The sequence below is a fragment of the Chiroxiphia lanceolata genome, chromosome 3, assembly GCF_009829145.1.
Source record: "Chiroxiphia lanceolata isolate bChiLan1 chromosome 3, bChiLan1.pri, whole genome shotgun sequence".
Lineage (NCBI taxonomy): Eukaryota > Metazoa > Chordata > Aves > Passeriformes > Pipridae > Chiroxiphia > Chiroxiphia lanceolata.
The window spans coordinates 16,807,941-16,830,129 of NC_045639.1; the positions used below are offsets into that span (position 1 = coordinate 16,807,941).

Genomic DNA, 22,189 nt, shown 5'->3' on the forward strand with positions numbered 1-22,189 from the left:
AAATTAAGCACTGCCACGGTTTGACGCTTGTTAAAAATACTGTTGACTTCTTTTTAAACAACAAAACCCTCAAAAGTTTTTTTTTTGTTGTTGTTTTTCTGACAAAGTAATAATAATCATTAAAAAAGAAACCCCAATGCAAACTGAAACAACCATGTCTGGAGAAGTGCGTTTGAAGCAGTTGGAGCAGTTTATTTTGGATGGGCCAACACAGACTAATGGGCAATGCTTCAGTGTGGAAACCTTGCTGGATATACTCATCTGCCTTTATGATGAATGTAATAATTCCCCTCTGAGAAGAGAGAAGAACATCCTTGAGTATCTGGAGTGGGGTAAGTTTGAATGTGTTTATTTTGTGTACATCCGTCCATGTTCCTGTCTGCTTTGTATAATGTCTCTGTTATTTGTGTGTAAGAGGGATTGTTTATAACACAGTGTTTTACCGGGAAGTGTTATCAGTTTTACTGGATTTAAACGTGGTGGTGGTGCTAAAAAGAAATCCATATTGGTTATTTGTCTTCGAGGCGTATATGTAAAACATACTTCATATTTTTTCTTTTTTTTGACTTGGATCAGACTCTGGTACTTGAGGCATATTTGTTTGCCTTCAGGCCCAGCTGTTGAGTTTTGTTTCCTAAAGTTGCTGGAAATATAGAACGGTAAGGGTTAAATTCGCTGATGCCTGGTAAAAGATCAGTGCATAATCCTCTGATTTGCTTCTGCCGTTGAGTCTACACTTCTTTAAAATAAAACATGTTGATCAACAAGAAAATCCATCACCTCTCTTAAATGATGTGGGTTTGAAATGCCTGTGAAAATGGAGGAGATCACATTCTCTTCTTAAACAAAATCATTGCTTACTTAAGTAGACTGATTTTCCTGATGAAGAAAACAGTTGAAAATCAGAATGAAACTGTATGTGTCCCCAGCATCCTTTCCATTTTCTTTCTTCATTTTGTGGGAGATAGACTATTTGCAGATCTTTAAAGGAAAGCAGGTGAATGATAGCATGCCAGTTCTTCTTAAGTTCTCACAGAACTGGTTGATTCAATTTTTTTCTTTTTAATTCTCTTTCTTCCTCCTCCTAAACTCAGATGTAAACCAGAAGATGCAGTCTGACATAAGAACCTTGATGAGAATGGTTGCTGTATCTGACCTTCAAACTTCAAAGTCATGTTGCACTTCTGCATTTGCATGCAGAACCATTTACCACATTTGCCTTGTAATAAATACATCAGCAGACCTCCTTTATTAAAAAGCACGTTTTTGAAACACGTAACAGGGATTTGATTAATTAGCTGGTTGAGCTCTTCAAAATTAAGTTGCTGAGGAAAGACATTGTTTTGATAACTGATCTAACAACTTGAGGCTGATATGTGTGTGTTTTATTTTCTTGCTCCTCACTGTAGTCATACTGACATCTAAAGGACATTTGACTCAGTAATTAAGTTTCTTGTAGTGTTCATATTGCACTGTTTTTTGTTTTCTTATTATCTGGAGAAACAGGCTATAATTAATGCATTCTAACTAAGGAGGAAATAGTAATTAAAAGTACTTCTGAAGAATCTTTCCTCTCAAGCTGTGACTGGCATACAGAGGCTATGAAAGACTGGGAAAATATGATGGCTCCAAGGGTATTTTCTATGCAGTAACGTAGTGTAGTCTGCAGTGGATCCAGCCAGCTGATATCCTGTAAATAATAATAGTCAAGTTAACCATACCTACATGGTCAGAGTAACAGTGTGTTTGAGACCCGTTGTATTGGATGCTTGGTGGTTGCTTGATGGGCAAACGCATCATTACAAGGCTCTGACAGTACCTGAAGATTTCTGCAATAAACTTTCCAGGCTGCTGATGGAAATAATACACTGTTTTGGAAAGGCTGGAATAAGGTTTCTTGCTGCCCTATTTTTCCTGCTATTTTTCCACTCTCACGCTCCAGCTGTGCCTTAGCAGTACTCTTGAGCTTCAGAGAAGACCAGTTCCTCCCATTTCCAGGGCTGAGTTGCCTCTGTCTGCTCCCAGCTCTGCTGTCCAGACTTCTGCCCTGGGAGTTTTTTTCAAGAGGGTTTCTGAGGTGAAACATAAGAACCAACGGTCTCTGGTACCTGCTGTTTGCAGTGTCTGCGTGTATGATCTCTTTATCCTGCAAACACTCACCTGAGTTGTCTCCTCGGAGAGCCAACCCTCCTGGTGAAACTAGCGGTCTCTGGCATTTCTGTTGGCATCAGGGGGTTGGCAAAATCAAGCTCTTAGAGAGGTTATGTACCCTTCAGTGCTCTGGTGCAGTGAAGTTGCTAAGGCTACCCTGCGCTTTGATGTAATTGTGACCTCTCACATTCTCTCTCCCCAAAAGGGGAAACAATGCAAGTGGTTGATTAGAAAGAGGTTATATGTGGTTTTAAGGTTGGAGATGTGCTGAGTAGTGGCAGAAGTGGAAGGCTGGCAGCCAGAAATCCTGGACTCTGCCCCCACCTCCCTGAATGACTCAATGGTGAAGTGCTTTCAGCTCAGTTTTTTTCAGCTTCTCTATTTGAACAGTAGGAGAAGTAGCACCAGTTTTACACCGGGGAGTTCTGAAAGCTGCTGTATGGGAAGCGCTCGTGGTTTTGAATGTACCATATGAAATAGTGTGTATTAATTTATTTTTCCCATCAGTGAAATGAAACTTTATGCCTGGTATTTCTACTGGTGGATGTCCGTTGGTTGCTGTCTTGGAAACGCGTTTTTTTGGTTTCTGCCAAGCATCTACAGATCTGCTCTATTACGATTAAGAGTGCAATGTGAATGTATCGAAACTGGTCATGGAATGGTATGAACTTATGTGTTTACAAGGTGCAAAGTACAGATTTACTCCTGAGAACTGATCATCATCTTAAGCTACATTTCTGGTTTTGTTTTGGTTTTGGTTTTTTTTAATTATTCTTTATAGAAATAAATGAGATTTATTTATATAGTGCGTTATTTTTAAGAAAAGGCTAACAAATAGCTGTTCGGTGATCACAGACTCCTGTTGAGCAGCAAATCATTTTTTCTTGCTTTTCAGTGGTGCACTTATAAAGGTGCTACTGTGTGGTTTTGGGGGTGGGGTTCTGTTCGTGGATGTGTATTTTTATATAAGTTGCTGAGAAGTTACATGCTGTATTTCACGTAAGACTGAAGCACAATCTAATTTTTTTGGGGAAAAGGTTTAGGAGGTATTCCAGCACGGAAAAGCTAATGTCTTAATGACAGCCATGTGACTGCAGCTATATTTAGGGCAACTAAGAAGCTTCATGTTCTAGTACTTAGATCTTTTAGGACTATTTTATGAGCTTGTTATCTAGAACTATAACATATTAAAAAAAATGAACCAGGGTTCAGATCTCAACTGGTTGTTCACCTTTTGTTTTGGTCTGATGTTACAGGTTTAATTCAGCAAGTGGAGAAAGTAAGGTGTCTACAATGTGAAGTGGAACTTTAAATTTTTGTAGGATTTAAGTCTTTTTTGGTGCTTGAAATTACATTAGACTAGAAGTGTCAGGTTAATTATTTTGTGATTCAGAATCTGCTTTGCTTCTAAAATCCTTCTTTTGTCTTTATTCCCTATTTTTATATGGTATTAGTTTTGTGACATATGAATAAGATCTTTTGATTTTGTTGTTTATTTTACATGGGTATCTTGTATGCTATGACAATGATGGAAACAGCCATTGTATTTGAGTTCTGAGGGTTAAATCGGGGCACATTTTGAGATAACAGGGAGGAAATGGAACATTTAAAATTGGCTTGTTGTATGTATTTGATCTCAGTTTTCGTTTTTATTGGTATTGATAGTTGTATTTACGATTTAGAAAAGGGCTTGTCTAATTATAGCAACTGGAGCTTACCAGAAAAAGCTCTTGAGAATTCCAGGCACTTTGCTTTTTCTCTTCTCTGTGTGTATGAGTTACCACACTGACATAAGACTGTAAGGGAGGTAGTGAAGGCTGGTAATGTGAACTTGCAATTAAAACATAGTGATAAAAAGAAACGTTTGGAGGAGGTCTTGTTCTGTGAAAAATTCCTTTACAATGGCTCCAGTTTGAATTGGTTTTAAAAAGAAACTAGAACAATGTTATTTAGGATAAGTTGAAAGAATACTAGGATAAACTTCAAAATATGTGTAGATTGAAGGGAGGGAAGATGTAGAGCACCACTAATAGCATGGTGAGGTCAGTGACTTGATTGAATCTGTGGTCTTCTAGGAAAAATGTAAACTGTCCTTTAGTAGTTTTTTCTTCTTACCAAAGAAGACTCTGGAAGATGGGTTAAACTGTTCTAATTTCCTCTCCAGTAGAACTCAAAAGTTGTGGTGTTTATGCAGGGCTGTTATGGTCATAGGCTAGACTGTCATCATTGCTCTCATGCTTCTGTTATTCAGATGTGCAGCATCTCATCTGGATATTGAAAATGGTTCTATCACCATGCAACTGATATTTTTCAAGACAAAGTTGTGAGGAGGTTGTCTGTCTGTGTTTTCTTTCTGATGATCTCTCTCATGTTTTTTTTCTTAAGAAAAAATGGTATGCCCATTTTTGAGCTAGGTTTGTTTTTAAATATCAGTAATAAAAGAGAACAAAATCTTGTCTCCAGATCCTGCACCTGTTCTTTGTTATTTGTCTCTTTATAGGTCCTGAACAAATCACAGACATTTTTAGCTATGAATTGCTTATATTTTGTTTTTCAAATAGACTGTTAAAAAACAATCTGTCATGTAGGTCCTATTCTTAGCAGACAGTAATAAAAGACTTACCACTCAGCTTCTTTAAGTTTTGGTGTGTTTTTTAAAGTAGACTGTGGTGCTTAGTACTTTCCAACCTTGGTAGTATCTGACCCTGATAGTATCTAACCCATTAGAAATATTTTTTTTTTTAATTACATTTTAGGTATTAACTTTTTTATTCTAGTCATAAAAATGGGAATACCTCTTGGTCTGACATAAGCGAAACAGTTACTCAGTTCTTTCTGGGAAAGAATGAGCATCTTGCTTGTCAAGGCCACTTAATGTGCTTAAGCATATGCCTGATTTTAAATATGAGTGGTTTCATTGCCTGCAGCTGAACTATATGAAATGATGGAGGTCCATCAATGTAGAAGACATTGTGGCATTCTTGACACACGGATTTCTGACTTTGTTTATGATAACACTATACTGCTTATTTTATGGAATCTGTTGTTTCAGATTGTTCAGCTGCAGCCAACAATTAAATGCTTTTTATTGATTAGGGTGGGAGAAGGAGGTTCTTCGGCGCTCTCAAATAGAAACGACCTTCACATCTCTGTGTTTCAGCATATCATGTACACAGCTTTTATAGAGATGTAGTTTTACACTGAATTACTTGACAAAGAAGAAAAAAGTAATTGCAGGAAAACACGTAGAATGGTTGCCTGTGCAGACCTTACTGTTAGGTAGCTCTGTGTGTAACCTCTATACCTTTTGAGTTGTGACCTTTCCCACATTTATTTCACTTTTGATTCTTGTCTTGAACACATGAAACTAATTACTGTAAATTTATCAACAGTTCTGATGTGATCAAATGAGCTGTGAGACCATCCAGTTAATTCTACTTGTTTTGCGTTAGTTTCCAGTAGAGTGAGGCATTAACCCATTGTAACATGTTTGTTTCTTAACACATTTATATTACACCAGGTTTTTTTAAAAAAACCTTAATTTTAAGTAAAGATAAGTTTAAAGGAGGTTCTTTTTGGCTGTTTTTGTTCTTTCAGGCTGGGGAAGTTTGGGGGTTTTCAGAGTTGCCTATTTTGGGGCCCATTTGGGGTCTGTGTCTTTAGGTGGACTGATTTCTGTTAGTAATGTCCTATTTGTTGCAAAGGAGTATGGCTTGCTTAGATAGAAAGCTAACTAATACGTAGTTTCCAGGAATTTTAGAAATGCCTTTATTCTGTACAGAAATTCCTAGCATGCTTTGGTCTAATGGGGACAAATGGAGAAATACAATTATATGAGTTAGTCTGCTCAGTGGGCATTATAAACCTCATGACAACACAATAAATTCCCTGTTACTAGGACATTTCGTGTTAAAGGGTTAATCCAATAGGTTTTTTATAGCTGTAAAATGTACTGCTGAAGATGTGTGTGAATTTTTAACCTCTGTGTAGCACATGATGCTGTGCCTTTATCTACCTGATTAAACTCCTTCCTTGTCTTCTGGCCCTTCTCTGCTGAACTTTACTGATGTACTCTTTTATAACCTGCAGCATATTATTAGATCATAGCTGACTAAAAGGAGGATATTGGGTTCTAAGAGCAATGAACTTATTTCACCCAATATAGTTTAATACTTTGATTTTATATATATATATATATATATATATATATGTTCTTTTTTTTACAAAGATTGGGAGAAACTACCTTTCTTTTTGAAACTCTACCTTATGCCCTTAGATCAGTGTTTGAATTCTGAATAGGAACAGCAAATTCTTGTAATTTCACTTCTGAGTTGTACCTGTGGCTGGGTAGTCAAGGACCAGTGTTGTTTTAAAATTTTATTGCAAGTAAATTCCAAGTACAAAATTTCCAGATATAGTGGATGCAGGCTACTATCGTGGTAATCATTTCTGAAAGTGAACACTATAATAAATTATCCTAGATGTGCCTTTGGACAATATTAACCCATTCATCACATCCCTAATTACTTTTATATTCTAAAGAATTTACTGTCCCCATTTGTGCAGAAAACCTCCAGAAGCAATTAGATCTTGACTCTAAGCTCTAAAACCTGAGTAAAAAAGGTACAGTGGTTAGCTGAGGCAGAATTGAAAGAAAAGGCCAGCTCCTAGATTCTTAAGTTTTATCTTTTGGCAAAGCAGGCATTCCTTCTATAAGCATTTGTGCTTGTTTAATTTGATTTTCTTTTTCTGGCTGAACAACTGGAATATTTTGTTCTACTCTTGTCTAACTTACCTCAACACATTATTTTTCTAAAATCCTCATTAAGCTTGGGAATGCCACTAATGTGGACCAAAATCTTTAAAAAATGCAAGTGATTTAGGTCAGTCATGTGCAATCTTTTGTTAACGACAAGACTTTTATTTCAAATAGTTTAGACATGACATTAAGTTTAATAATAACTGCAAAAATCTTCTATTCAGGCAGGTCAGTTTGCTTTACTTCTAGTAATACAGCCTAATTAGGTTTACTAGCAGTCACCATGGATAAAATCCACATGAGGTATATCCAGACTCCTGAGACTTTGTGTTTCATAATTCTTCCTTATCCGTATCCAGACTTCCAGTTTGATTTAAATTAGTTTTGTTACACAATATTGCAGATTTCTTTTATTCTTAGGGAGCAGCTTCTTAGTGCACCTTCTCTCTTCATCTTTTTGAAAAGTTTTGTGTCTGGAGCTTGTAGATGTTATGAACTGCAGCATTTTCGTTGGCCATTTTGAGGGAAAAATAAATATATTTTGTTCAGCAATTTAGTAGAAATGTACAGTAATTCTATTTGTAGAAAGACTAGGTGAATCTAGTGTGGCAAACAGGAGGGGAAAAAAGTATTTGTAGGAGATAATTACGTTCCCTTTAAACGTTGTGGAATTAGAATAGCAACACTTAGTTGGTCTTTTGTTCAATTTCTTTGCAGTCTGAGCAGTCTGGGCTTGGGGGAGGATGCTCATGTCTTAGCTTAGGAGTGTGGAAGTACTTCGGCTTCAGAGTGGGGGGTTCCTGAGCAGTTTTTCTGTGTAAAGTGATTTTTTAATTATTATTTATTTTATATTTTTAAATGTTCCCTCTCACTACTGTCTTTGTTTCATCGTTTTCATCTTAGAATGCTACCCTGTTTTAGACTTGCATGACAGTCTTGCTGATAAGGTGACCTCACCTATGGTGAAGGGTCCACGGGTCTCCATTTCTGAGTCCTTCCTCCTTTCCTTTCTGTGTGTTTTCCACAGCTGATGTTATTCCAAAGCAACACCTTAATGTACTTGATTCCTCTAAGGTGAGGTCTCCTGAACTTCTTCCTCACTTCCGTTCTGTTGCTTTTCATTCCAGCAAGATCTCTATTTGTTTTTCTAATATGATGTGGATATACATGAGTCAGTCCGATATTCCATGGCCAGAATCTTGGTTTCTGGATTTGCACTGAGTTTTTTTTCTTTGTTTCTCCCTAGTCATCCCCAGGCTGTCATGGTTTGGTTGGCCAGGTTCATAATATAGAGGTTGTGCGTGGAGAACGGTAACAAAAAGTTTTCACCTGCGTGAGAAATACACTCAGGCCTTAACTACAGGTCCATCCACACAGTGTTTCCTGTAAAGACCCTGCACATTTCTTATTAGATCCAGTGCGTATCAATTGATTTGCTGTCATTAATCATTTCAGCTTGTAAGCTGTTGTAGAACTGGAGCCTTGGGCTGTTTGCTCTGGCTGTGAGTAAGAAGTCGTGATGTGTTTCACTCCTGTAGTCTAAATAAGATGACTCTTAAGTGAGACTACAGCTTTATTATTTTAATACCTGAAACTAAAATAAAGAAGTGATAGGAAGGGTGGCAACGACTTTCGTTACAGGGCTGCCAAGTGGTTTAAGAAAATGTGGTTCGTGCTGTGGGACACCATAGTCCCAAGGTATTTCCTGCTCTTGCTCATTAAAGTTCTTTCACCTTTACCAGGCTGCCTTTTGTAAATAGAGCGCTGTGTTGTCTGAATGTTTTGCAGAACACATGGTAACGAGGAGGAAATTTGAGTTGGTATTTTGATTGCAATTCACTGGTTTTATCTTGGGTGGGAGCTGACTTGACGGTGTCTTAAGGCTGGATAATTCCACTGATCTTTGTTTTGTGGGTGCTTATATGGGCAGAGGGGCACAATCCAGTTGAAAACTAACCCAGCAAAAACATGTTGAAATCTGTCACTGTGGTTGTGTGGAGATATTGTACTGGTGTGTGTGTATAAAAGGAAGGGGCTAGGACTGTGACAGCCCAGACTTCAGTAGTTTCACCTACTGTAGCTTCTGTGCTCCAGGTTTAGAGGCTGCCTCTCAGATTTCCTCTAGCATGCCAGGGAGCTACAATTTTTAAGCAAATTTTGATGTTACCAGCTTTTTCTGATAGATACTTGGTGTAGAAATTCAGTGAGTCTTATTGTTTATGTAGCAGTTTCCAAAACATTTATTTTCGCAATGAGAAAATGTCTGATCATGAGGAGGGATCTTCAAAATAACTACCTGATTTTGATGATGGCAATTCCTTGGGAAAAAAAAGTATTGGAGTATTTGTGTATTCTGTGGTATTTGGCATAGTATCACTCAGTGTCTCTAAACAGTTTTCCGTGTACATTTTGTAACTGAAAGACAAGGATTCTTCGTTAACACACTTGGAATTGTTCTGTTTCCCCCAGCATTTAGAAAACACATGATGTTCTATTTTGTGATAATTTAAAAAGATCCTTTTATAATTTTAGTAGGGACTGACACAAAAGAGACTTGTTTTCTGTCTGAAGTGATATGATAGAGGAAATTATAAAAGCTGCCTCCTATGCAAACAGAAATTTGCAGAGAAGGCCATTATCATTTCACTGTTGTGCCATTTCACCCCCAGTGTTGACTATTTTCACCTTCACAGCTAGCAACCACTTTCCACTGACTTCTAAACTTCTGCATCTTTACAGAAGTCATAATTTAACTCTTGAAATAAGCCTAGGCAAATGAGTATTTCTGGATCTAAGCAGGCTGGGTAAAAAAATACACTCTCTCTACTCCTGTGCGTTACCGATTTTTCTGAAAACAAGGAGTGACTTAATGTCTCCACTGATGGTAATCCAGGCTCTCAAAATGCACTCTATATAGAGTTAAGGTTACCAAGAAAAAGTGGTGTGTGATGTGTATTACCACAGCTGGTGTGTCTTATTGCGTTAACTTGGTGTTTCTTGGTTAACCTGATCCTCAAGTAACGCTTTGACTTCAGAGAAGATGATCTGGGAACCAGTTGCTTCTAGTGGCATAACTTCTTAGCTACTTCAGTGAGTATCTGTACAAATACACTGCTGAGTATATGCTGCAAGAGCTCATGTTAGCACCAGAAAAGTGTTTTCCTGGATGATTTAGCAGAGATGCCATCTGATCTTATCAGTAGTAGCCTAGTGTTTGAACTTTCTGGGGGAGAAAAAAGGGTGCAGCAGGGGCAAGGAGTTGATGATTTGCTGTCTAGCTACACTCTTCTTGAATTTTTTACATTCTTTTTCTGCAAAACTAAGATCATTTAATGGAATTCATATTATTTACCGACAATATTACATTCACTTTGTGATCTTTGGCGCTACCAATAGTAGGGAATCCCTTCCAAGAAATTCTTGACATTAGTACTTAAAAATTTGCCTTAATTTCACCATTAAGTTTTCTTCATAAGGGAACAATCCAGTCTAAAGATTTTTTGCTTTGTTTTGGTCATGTAATTTATGTTGTCAGTAAATGTATTTAACCATATGTATGATCATATTTATAATTACAAAAGCTTCTTAAACACCCCAAAATCTACATGATATGTTGCTGCACACTGACTAGTTCAAAGCCTCAATGTATTCAGCTCTACACTAGGTTGAATTTGTGGCACTAGAATCTTTCAATGGCATCAAACTTGTCATATGATTATTCAAAACTTGTATAATTTTGTTTCATGTGACCTTGTAATTTTTTTTCTCCATCTACTTAAATTAGGAAGTAGAACGTTTATTGATAATTCTTAGTGATGACTGCTAATGATCAGCAAAATCAATTTTTACATTTTAAAACCTAGGTGTTAAACAAACATTATTCTATCTCTAAAAGAACAGTTTCTTTGGGGATTTCCTTTATGTTTTTGTTTCCTCTTTCTGTTTTTCCGGTTGGATCAAATCAAGTCACATGTTTGGAGCAAATATTTTCGTTAGTAGTTTTGACGTTATCCCACGTTACTGAAGCAGTAAAGAAAACTTTGTGACTGATAGATTTTTGTGGCACTTTTGCTGATGTTAGGCTATTATTTGTTACTCCTTTTACTTTGAATTTTCAGTTTCTCTCAGGCTCACCTTCTCCAGCTCTTTCTGCATTCCCCATCTCTGGCATGTGAAATCACGCACTCTTACAGTGACAGGGTGCAAAGGTCATTCTTGGCACCGTTCCAGCATCAGGGGTACAAAACCATTTCCTATGGGAAGCTTCAGAGGAAACTTACAGGAGATGGAAGATGGCAAAATTAAGTAAATTTTGGCAAAGCTACAAGGATTTCTTCTTGGTATGCCGATCGTTGTTTTCAATAACAGCCCCGCCACCGTCCCCCTTAGAGCTTGTGGCAGAATTTTCATGACCTTCAAGAGAAACCAGGTCAAGCATGTCAAACTGCACCTTTGAGTTAAGCATAAACACCTATCACAGGGGCTTCAGGTCCTTTCTGTGTGTATGTGTGTGTGTGTGTGTGTGTGTGTGTGTTTGTAAAACACAGTGCAGAAGAGACGCATTGCTAATACCTGATGTTTTCTGTCGCTTGGAGTATTCAGTTAAGACAGAAATATTTGAAGTCTGTAGGTGTGCTACTTGCTGATATTTTGAACCTCACAATTTCAACCTAGGACTTGACAAATAAATCCGGATTCTCTCCTTTCTCTCTACCGTAGTGTCTGTCTCATACGTATTCTTCTGTGCCTGACACTTGAGGACTTGGGTGCTATTTTCCCTACTGCTTTTTTCTTTTTGAGAGAAAAACAGCCTCTCCGCTGAAAGGCACATTCCCAGGTGGTGTGTCAAGACTTCAGATAGTTTAGACATCTGAAAGGGGACAGATTCATCAAATGGTAGGCGTTGACTTAGCAGCTATGAGCCAAGATTGTCTGTCTGGTAGGAAGACGAAAGCATTTGTAAGACTAATTCTGCTCTCATTTAATGGAGATAAAGTGTGTTGTTAATTCACTGATACCCGTGTGGTATTAAAGCAGTTCATATTGGCTGCTGAACTTTTAAAGAAAGCCAAGCCACTTACTTGAGGGCATTAATTGGTTAAGTATTTAAAACTAGAGTTCAATTGCTGTAGCTTTTTCTAGATGTCAAGAGAGAATATTTTCTTTATTTTGCTATACATTTTTAAAGTATACTTTCAAAATGTGTATATGTTTCCAAGTTGGGAGGGTTGTAAATATACGTTTTTTTCCTAAATATACGTTTTTTCCTTTCAGTAATATGACTCCTAGTGAGAAAGTAATTTACAATAATATTGGATATTTGGCATATGTTGCTTTAAAAACCTGTTTGAGAAAACTTATGTGTTAAATATCTCTGCAAAGAAATGGAGACAGAGATGTGATTTGTTGAGGGCTATTCAGAAATTCAGTGGAAAAACAGTTTCTAGGGTCCAGGTTTGTATGTGTTCCTTCCAATTTAATTTTTTTTCTTTAAGGTTTTTCGAAATGTTTGCTGTGGAAATTCCTGAAGATGTGGGTGGCTTGTAACTTCTGTGTGTTTAAGTGCTTTATTTATTTGCTTTCAATTTCCAACATACTGTTTGGATACCCTTTCTAATCTTATTTCTGTGATCTTGTTGCTGCGATGTCCTCTTTCCTCCCTCTCCTGTAACTTTAGCATTGTACAACTTGGAGCAGTAGCAATTGTTTTACTTCTCATAAAGGAAGTGCTCTCTTGTGCAGTGGATGCTTGCCAGAATTGTGTTTTGAGCAACTGTTTATGTATGTTGAACTTGGACCTCCATAAAAAATTAATCTTCTTTTAACTCATTAAGTGTTTTGTACCTCACCTTTTCAAAAGTCTTTCCTGCAGCACCACAATACCCATACCACTGACATTTCAGAAAAGTTTTCCTAGAGTGTCTGAATGTCTTAATTAAATTGTAATGTGTTCATTTAAATCTCGTCTCATACTTCCTATTTATGGAATAGGTCTGCACTGTCTCGTGCAACGTTTAGGGTTTGCTTAGCTTGAGTGGGCTTTGGGGCACACAGTTGGTTGTGGTGGAGCAAGTAACTGTTAGGCTGCGAAATTCAGATCATTGCTACATTAGAAAGTTTTCCCTAACACTTTGTTTGCTTTCAGGAAGTCAAATATGATAGCAACAGAGATAACCAGGAACTCTCGATTATAATCTCCAGCTAATGCTGGAAATGGTATCCTGGAAAGCTGTATCTGCATAGGTATTGCTTAAAAAAGTTTTAACTGAAGGTTGAGGCAAGTTCTCTTAAAGCCTTGTATTTAGTCATCTGTTGAGGTAAAAAAGACAGTGTAATTGGGAAGTTTTGTAGTACGGACACTTCTGTGGATCAGGAAATTCCCCCTTCCTACCCCTCCTTCTTTTCTGCCTAGTGCTCCTGAGATCTGCTTCCTGCCGGTTCCCACTGGCACTCTGAACTGCCCTGTGAGGAACTGATTTTAAAGCTACTAAGTTCTAAGTAAAACTCAACTTTCCATCAAGAATGGATGCTCTACATTTTTACTTAACTTTGTTTTTGTGTTTTGTGCTTAAGAACTTCTGAGCACGTTCTGTAGGGTGCCTGGGGGTTGGTTAGTGGTCAGTTTGTTTATACAGCAGCTTAGTCGTGACATACTGGAAGAGAAATGCAGAATTTTTCTTATTCATATAGTACTTGAAAAGAAAAAATCAAGAACTATTCATGAGCTATTACTTTGGCGATAGCAACTATCTCCCAGGCACAGTGTAATTTATGTAGTACATAATGCTTTGTGTCAGTAGTTATCATTATATATGGGGCAGTTTGTTTAATAAGGATATTTCTAAGTGATTTCGCTGCCTCATTATAATTTGCATTTACTTTGTGTTTTGTTTGTGCAGAAACGTTTTGTACAAATCACTGTAACTTGTTTTTTTGCTCTGGCAGATTTAAATGGCAGAAGTTTTTGAAGTGTCCCAAGGTAGTTACTTATGATATACCAGAAACAGAGAAATTGTAGCTGGCATTGAGTGTCTCAGAGTTCTTCAGTGGAAGTATGACAAGAGTTGGAGTTTGCCTTCCATGGCCTTCTGCCGTAGCCAGCCCTTGTGCATACTTTCTGGACAAGGGGAAGGAATTCCTCTGCTCTGCTGTTGTACACTTTATACAATGACAGTGATTTAGGGTTCTCATTCTTGGTATGGTACATCAGGACTTTAGAAACTTAGCTCCTGTTCTTTCTTTTACAGTCAGGTGTGGAAGGTCATGAATGAATTGGTGCACTGAGGTGTTAGGCTTACTTAAACTGAACTTGTTTTCTTGCAGGTCTGTGGAGAGTGGAATTTGGGGTTTTAGTCCAGTCTTAGCTTCATTAGAACATAGATAGAGTAACTTTTAATGAATTCTTTGGTTGTTTAAAGTGAGCTTTCTTGAAAAAAATTATTAGCAAAATATTAGACTTCAGCGTGGCCACATGACAAATGAAATAATGGATAGTCATTCACACCTGTATAAAATCAAAGGCAGAGCAGTAGTGGGGTTTAGTTTCTGTTTTTTCTTTTTCAGTGGAACAGTAACATCTAAATGAAGTGCAAGCTAGCACAAAACCAGATCCTACATCAGTATTTGTTCTGGAAAGCTGCAATAGCTCATTTGTGGTTTTCATGCTTGTAAATAATGTAGTTATCCCACCTCCTGCTGAATGTTTTTATTCTTTGTATTTTCTGCTGATGAATGTCTCTGCTTCTCTGAACTATATTAAGGAGAGTATAGAGCCAATTATTCGCTGATTCCTCGAGTTAAATCCCAAATTGTACTGAAAAATTTAATGTTCTCCTGGAGGTTCTTGAGTCCTTTTCTTCTCAATTCCATGTAACAGAGGAAGCTTTCTTTTATGTTAGTATAGTAAGTCACTTCCATTTTGTGATCTCAGTTCTGTAGTAGGTGAGCTGAGCATTAAATGCAGAGTAATTCCTTTGCTCATTCCTTTGAATGCTTTTTTCCCCTCTTGCTTGTGCCTTTAACTGGTAGCTGTCACTGAATTGCCACACACAAAAATCTCCTGGACTTTGTTAGCACAGTCAAAATAATTGTTGTTTTAAGATACTTAACTGCACCAAGCATGATAATAATTTTCCTGTGTGTTGGTTTAATTCCTCAAAAATGTTACTGCAGATGGTTGCACTGGGGAATAAAAGGCACATTTCTTTTTTGTGATTTTGTTAACTGCATACAATGCATAATTTTGGGCCTTATTAGCTGAGCAGAGTAGATAGGATTCAGAACTTGAAGTAATACTTGAAGTATTCTTCTTCTTTTTTATGTTTACAGTATTGGGAGAAGGACAAACACAAGAAAAGTCAATGTGATTTTTTTTTTTTTTTTCCTTTCAAGCGTGGTAGCTCAGGAAGGAAACTTTACCATGAAAAGAGAAGTTGATCCGTTACCATCGCAGTGGTATTGCAGAGCACCGACCTTCTGGTCGTGTTCAGGGCACTACCCTCTGTTCAGCTTCTGCACAAGCGCAGAACACATAAATGGTGGTTCACAACAGCCTTCCCATATTTGCTGAGAGTTCTGACTCATGCTTAAACTTTAGTATTTTGTCATGAACAAACCGTGAACCCTAAAGCCTCTGTTCCCCCAAGATATGTATTTTGCTTTTGAGTGGTTTCAGATTGCTGATAGATCAGGTAGGACCAAATCTTGCTTACCTAATTCTCAGAATTATGCCAGGTGTGTTGTACATTCAGTATGACTTGAACAGTGTACAAGGATTGTCTTTGAACTGATTGACCTGGGATATAGTTTCTCCTGAATCTGAGGAGTTTGTGTCATACAAGAAAGTGTCCCCACTGCCCAGCAAACATCAGCAAATCTCGGGCAGTCTCTATTAAGATCAGGAACCAGTTCTACCTGGCATTTGGAAATACAAGGCCTAAGTCATGACTGTGTTACTGCTTTCCTGTTTTGTATCAAACTGATGTTTTGAAAGCATTTGTGGAGATAGAATCCTTCCACATTCACTGGATGTTGAGCATTTTTTGTGCTGTTCCAGTGATAAAGATTTACAGGGCAGCTCCACAGTTTGACATCTGCACGCCTGCGGGCGGTGAACTGATTGTCGGTTGAAATGTGTCTGCAACAGCACAGAACCAACTTAGAGAAGTGAAGAAGATGTATTGTGTGACTGTACCTTGTTGATGGGACACTTTTATTTTTTATTTTTTATTTATATCTTTCCCAGAAATGCACCACCAGATCGCAGTGGTGTAAGAATAGAGTAAGGAATGGCTATGTTGGCGTTGTGAAGAAATTTACATTATGGTCTTTGTGCATCTGTGAAATAATTTGGCTGCGTAAATGCTTGAGCTAACTCTGGGTTTGCTTTAAAGGTCAGGGAATTCCTTCTAGTCTGAAAGAAAGGATATGTGAGTATCATTTATAGCTTTAGCCAAAATAGCCTGTGTTGTCTTTTATTGTCAAATGGGAAGGTAAGATGCATTCCATATTGCAATGAGGAACCTTCCTGGGAATTGCTTAGCAGGTTAATGGTGTTCGTTTCCATACTTTTATCTACTTGTGGGCACTTCAGCGTAGAACAACGAAGCATCAGACTTCAAGAAGAAGGAGCTGGAGGCAGCCAGTCTCTGCAGATCTCCTGGCACATCATGAATTTTAAACATGCTGCAGAGAAGAGTGGGAGAGATGTTTTTGCTCCTTCCAGGGGCTCTGCCCCTTGTCAGACCTGAGCATCCACTGCAGAGGACGGGCAGAAATTTGATTTATGATCACCTTGAACGTAATTTTCATGTAGATGTATCCTGAATGTCACATAAGTGGGAACTGTGTGAAAGTTTTGACGTTATTTAAGTGATTGTTAAATGACTTCAGAATACAGTAAACATTTCTAAAAATACTTTTTCATGCTGATATGTCTGAGAAAAATACTGAAAGAAACAATTAAGATGATATAAACACAAATTGATAGAATTAACTATCTGTGTGCATCCCATCTTCATTTGTAGCTGTATGATGGTGATGTTTTCCCTGCCTGTTCTTCTCATCACCTGTTTTGAGTATCCTCTAGGACAGTACAGTTCTGGAAATTCATTGAGATTTTGTTGGGAACTAAGTTGTCAAAGTAAGCAGTTATGTAGTAAATGAAGTTGTGGTTTGCTGAAAAGGAAATTATTTTTTTTTTAATAAGAATATTGAATGATGCTACGAAGACTTTTATCCTCTGGCTGACTGCTACAGGGGGTTGGGTTTTTTTCATGGAATACTGGATATTAACCACATATTTTGTATGTAGCCAGTATTGTGCATTCATCACCGTATGGATTAGTTAGTTGACTTCTCGTGGTTTGATGTGAAGAGATACTGAGAACTCTCAGCTGTCACTGAAATCAGCTGGAGTTCTGCTTTAAATTGTAAAGCTCTATATAATGCTACGTGCTCTAAAAACTTCATATGTATGGAATTTTAAAATTATTGGTTAGTATGGGATGACTGCTTTTTCCCCTTAATTTCTCATGTCTCAGTTCCTGTTCTCATAAAAGCGATATGATCACTGCTCTTCAAGGATTATTTTGAAAGGCAGTGTATTTTGGAGCTTGCTACAGAGTACATTTTTTGTGAGAATTCACAAGTCTTGTTGCACAGTAGATAAGGTGGACCGCTTTCAGGAACCACATGAATATATTTTATCTGAGCATTGGAAAAGTCAGAGAATATCATCATTTGTCTGTCCATGGCCTCTAGTTTGTCACCATCCCAAACTTTAGTCTTCTTTGGCAGTGATGTCTTGTATTTTGTTTTTTTTTTTTCTCTTTGACACATACTTGTCCAGTCCCAGTTTCATTCCAGTGAATTGTCTTTAGGTTTTGTTTTTAACAGAGTATTCAGTTTGTAAATTGCACATTGCAAGGCGTGTATATTTTCTCTACTTCATTTATTGTTGCAGCTGCAGTTGATCAGGCCAGCCTGCTTCTCTGAACATAACTGATACCATTTTTGAAGACAACTTCTGTTTTGAAAGAGAGGAGTGGAATTTTTCTGAATTAAAATGAGGTGTGATAGAGCTACTAATAGATGTGGAAAGGGGAAAGTCTATATAAAAGAAGTGGTGACAACTTTCATTTGGCTTAGTCTCAGTGCCACTATGTTTTGTAGAAAGCTAAAGAGGGGGCGTGCTGTGCTAAAAATAAGATAGTCTGTGTGTTAGAGAAGTAAGTGCATTTTAGAGCACATGTTTAAAATTCCCATAGATTCAGTGAGAGTGTGGAAATGTATTTAAAGGCATCCAGGGAGGGATCCTGTCTGCCTGAAGTAGAGACTTCCTGTCATGTTCTTTCTCGTCCTTTAGGAGAGCATAGTTTGGCTTTTCGTAGCGCACTTGTCAGTTTGCCTTATCAACCTTTTGCAGTTGATGCTTTTCTGTCTTTGAACACCCAAAGGTAACTCTAAAACCATAGTTCAAAGTACTTTTTTTTTCTTGCCCGTTTGAGGGAGGGGTGGTTCTTGGGAAGCTACAGCTGCAGGATGTCTCAGCGTTTAAATGTACCTCAGCCAGTAGGGAAGGAAGCCAGTGTTTCAGTTCCAGCTCCAGACGCTTGTGGCTAGAAGACAGCATGCAGGCCTGTAGATAAAAGACATTCTGTATCGCTTCTGCTTCACCATTTTTGGGAAAAGAGCACTGTGTTTTCCTTCTCCAGTGGTAGGCTTTGTAGTAGGAACATACTTTTCCAAACCTTAAGTTAGGAAGCAGCATAACACCAAAAAAATCCAAAGTACTGCTTTTTATACTTTCCTCTTTTAAAATCTCACTGCTACAGACCAAAACCAAACCAAGCTGCTTTTCATTTAGTCACAAGAATATTTAGAGCTCCACCCCTGTCATTATGTACTTCATATCTGGTATAGGAAAATCTTTCCTTTTGACAGAGATGTGGGCATTGTGATCCCTTCTTCATAAGAAGTGGGTGCACTTCTAGCCCTGGCACTGTTGCTCAGACTCAGAGAAAGAGGGCCTTCAACAGAGGCAACAGAGAGAATACCTTCCTTTAACAATGGTCAAATCCTTAATCCTTACATCCATGCTGTTTTGAGAAAGGAAACAAACAGTATAAAGCCTTAAACAGTGCTCCCATGTCACTCTTCATCAGCACTGTCTTATTTGAAGTTTTCCTGATGATTCATTACTGTTGTCTTTTTCAGACTCAAAGACTGGAAGCTTCTACACCTCCCACCTTGCACTAAACTTGAGATCTTTTTGGATAAAATCTTTCTTTTAAGCATACTTAAAAAGATAGTGCATTAATGGCAGTTTGGGTACTCAGTCCATAAAGTTGCTGGCAGTCTGTATTAAGTGTGGAGGCAGTGCTGTACCTGGAGGAATACAGGTGGTAATGGTGCAGTTGTATAGGTGGCAAAAAGGTGTCTGACTCTTGCTAATTTGTGCAGAATGATGCAAATCACATAGCAGATCTAGCTAGGGGAACTCAAGACAGATTTTATTGGCTAATGAATATGATTTTTCTGATCATATTTTCTGTCTGCTTCCTTAGAGGTAGTCTGGAACCTGGAAAAGCAATATTTCCATTCAGTCAGACAGTAGATTTTCAAGGTGTGGGGAAATTGCCTACAGGACCTTCTTAATGGTGGTCTTTGAAAGAGTGAGTTTTCATGTTGTATGTTTGCCATATCAAGGTTACATAAAAGAGAAAAGAATTGGCACAGCCATGTATTTTATTTTCTGTGTTTTTATGTGGCAGTATCAGTCCTCATGTTTGATTCTAATTAAATTCCTGATACTTGCTGTCTCTGTTCTTTAGTTGCAAAATGTGGGCAGCAGTTGATACCTGCTTCTCAGGAGTTCTGAGACTTGCTTAGCTGTAGTATGTGATGGGCTTTGGAGGATCCATGTAAAATGTAATGTTTGGAATTGAAAGCCATAAACTGAGAATTTAATCTGGATCTCTGTCATACCTTTCTCTGTTGATAGCCTTGGAGGTACAAAGGGTCCTTAGAACTAGTGAATCTGTGGAGTGTCCACTGAGCGATGCTGAGAGAGACAGAGAGGGCAGGTCATGGCCTCTGTACCCTGCATCCATGGGGAAATGACACAATATGCATGTGGAAGGTCTAAGCCTGTATTGTGCATCAGAGCTGTCCAGAGCTCTTTGCATTATGTTAACCTCTGCAATACTCACCTTTGAATCAGAGGTTTATCTGAAATGCTGTGCAGTGTTACTGCCTGCTTAGTTCTGTGAGAAGACTCTTTACCTACAAATATACCCATGCTTACCAGCTTGAGTGAAGGTATTTAGACTATCTTTGTTTTAGTTGTGCATTTTGGGTTTTTTTTCTGGCTATGTGCCCATTGCAGGTGAAAATGTGAGAAGTGGAACAGTTACAGAATGCAAAAGTAATTTGAAATGGTTCAAATGTCTTGTTGTTTTTTAGATGGTCGGTGTCATCTGTTGTGTTCAGATCAAGTCAATGTTTTTGACTATTGTGAACTTCTTAACTGTTTGTTTGTGGAGAAACAGTAAAGTTTGTACTGAAAAAGAATCCTTTAAGTTGAACATTTTTTTTTTTTAAGAACAAAAGTAAAATTCTCCTGATCATATTTTGCTATTACCAAAGAGCTGTCTGAGGTATTCATCCACCTTTTCATTGCTCCTGAAGTAAGCACAGAGGAAGGAAGGGCAAGTTGCAGCCTATCTTCACTGTTGATCTCATGCAAAGTGATGCACTAATCATGTCCATGTCGATAGTTTATAAACAAAATATTGTTTTAAGGAGCAGTTATGAAATTTGATTATTTCAAACTCTAAAGAAATGAAGGTTTTGTAAAATAATGAAAATGTTGATTGGCATGTGGTGGAGAAGAATTGGTGTGCAGTTTTTTGGTGCAATTTATTCCAGCTCTTATGTCTACATATGAAAGGCAATAACTTTAGTGGACTTGTACAAAACTTCTGAGTTTAGGCAAATGCTGAGTCATGGCCCAATTCATAATATTTACAAAAAGTAATTTTGTGTGCTCAGATATGACTGTAGTATCATGCAAAGATTGTTAATTAAATTAAACGATTTTGAATTGCTTTTAAGATAAATGTCTGGTTTCTAGCTGCTCTAACAAAAGACAAATGGCTTTTCTGTTATGTGTAGCCACTTTCTAATGAAACAGTTGTACAAATTGATTTTCTATTATTTTTTATTTAGAAATCTTTTTGGCATTTACAGATAGATGGATAGTTGTGTGAGAACAAAGCATGGTGCAGCATAAAAGTGTTTTAATGTGAACAGTAAGTGTTATTAAGAGTCTGTTTAAAAACTGCTGCTGATCTGCTGTCCATTCAGGTAAAATAGGATTTGCAGACTTTTAAAATATGGATACACATTTTTAAAAAATGCAAATAAACCAGATATATCTATTCTTATACACAGAAACTCTGTGATATATAAAGATAATTAGAGCTGTGTAAATGTGTACCTGTTTTGGTGTGTGTCTTTTTTGCAAGCGAGATCATTAACTGGATTTTCTCGTGTGTTTTCTTGTTTTATTATTTCTGAAGGTTTACAATAAAAAAATTTGTACAGAATTTTTTGTGAATTGAAATCTGGAACGTGTGTGAGTATATTTGAGTTTTGGAAATGGAATTGTGAGTAAAAACTGCGTGTTATTTTAATTCATAAAAGCCATTCCGTGGTGGTGAAATATAACTCTAAATACTCCGTGTTTCTGAGCAGTTTCCTTTTCGGGAAGGCATGGCCATGCTTAATTGGGTTTCTGAAATTATTCTTGCATTGCAAATGGGATGCTGGAGGCAGAGGTTTCCATAAACAAATTGCAGCCAAGTGGAATTTGATGGTGGGGGTCCAGATAGGAAGTAATTAAGTGTTCGGGGTTTGGTTTACTTGCTTTAGTTTTAAGTACCTTAATGGATATCTTTGGTTTTGGAAGCCTAGCCCACAGCACAGATAATATAATAACATAATAATGAATGGCTGTTTTGAGAGACTGAAAAGTGTTTTGGTGGTGGTGTGCTGTTTGATGAGCCTAATGTAAAGGAAACTGAAGTGCTTGCCCACTGACCTTATTTGCTAAATCAAAGCTAATGCTAATATATGGTTAATAAAGACATCACATGACTGGGCTTTCTTTTGCAGGTTCTGTTTGCATGTTGTGATGGATGCATATTTTACATTGCAGTATGGCAAAGCATTTTTTTCAGCTTTCTTATATTTATTGTATTTATTAGAAAGGGCCCA

The 22,189-nt window shown here is 37.6% G+C and overlaps 1 protein-coding gene across 11 annotated transcripts in view; it reads left to right on the forward strand.

Annotated features, from left to right (window-relative positions):
- Positions 1-22,189, forward strand: part of CDC42BPA (CDC42 binding protein kinase alpha) — a 187,267-nt gene that overhangs the window by 1,058 nt on the left and 164,020 nt on the right. For 10 of the 11 annotated variants that reach the window (XM_032683892.1, XM_032683893.1, XM_032683894.1 and 7 more), the window contains exon 2: positions 108-332. In XM_032683892.1, coding sequence (XP_032539783.1) covers positions 137-332 — 196 coding nt within the window. In that variant the 5' untranslated portion in view covers positions 108-136. Of the gene's footprint in view, positions 1-107; positions 333-22,189 lie in introns of those variants that run through there. The other variant, XM_032683885.1, reaches the window with a different exon arrangement.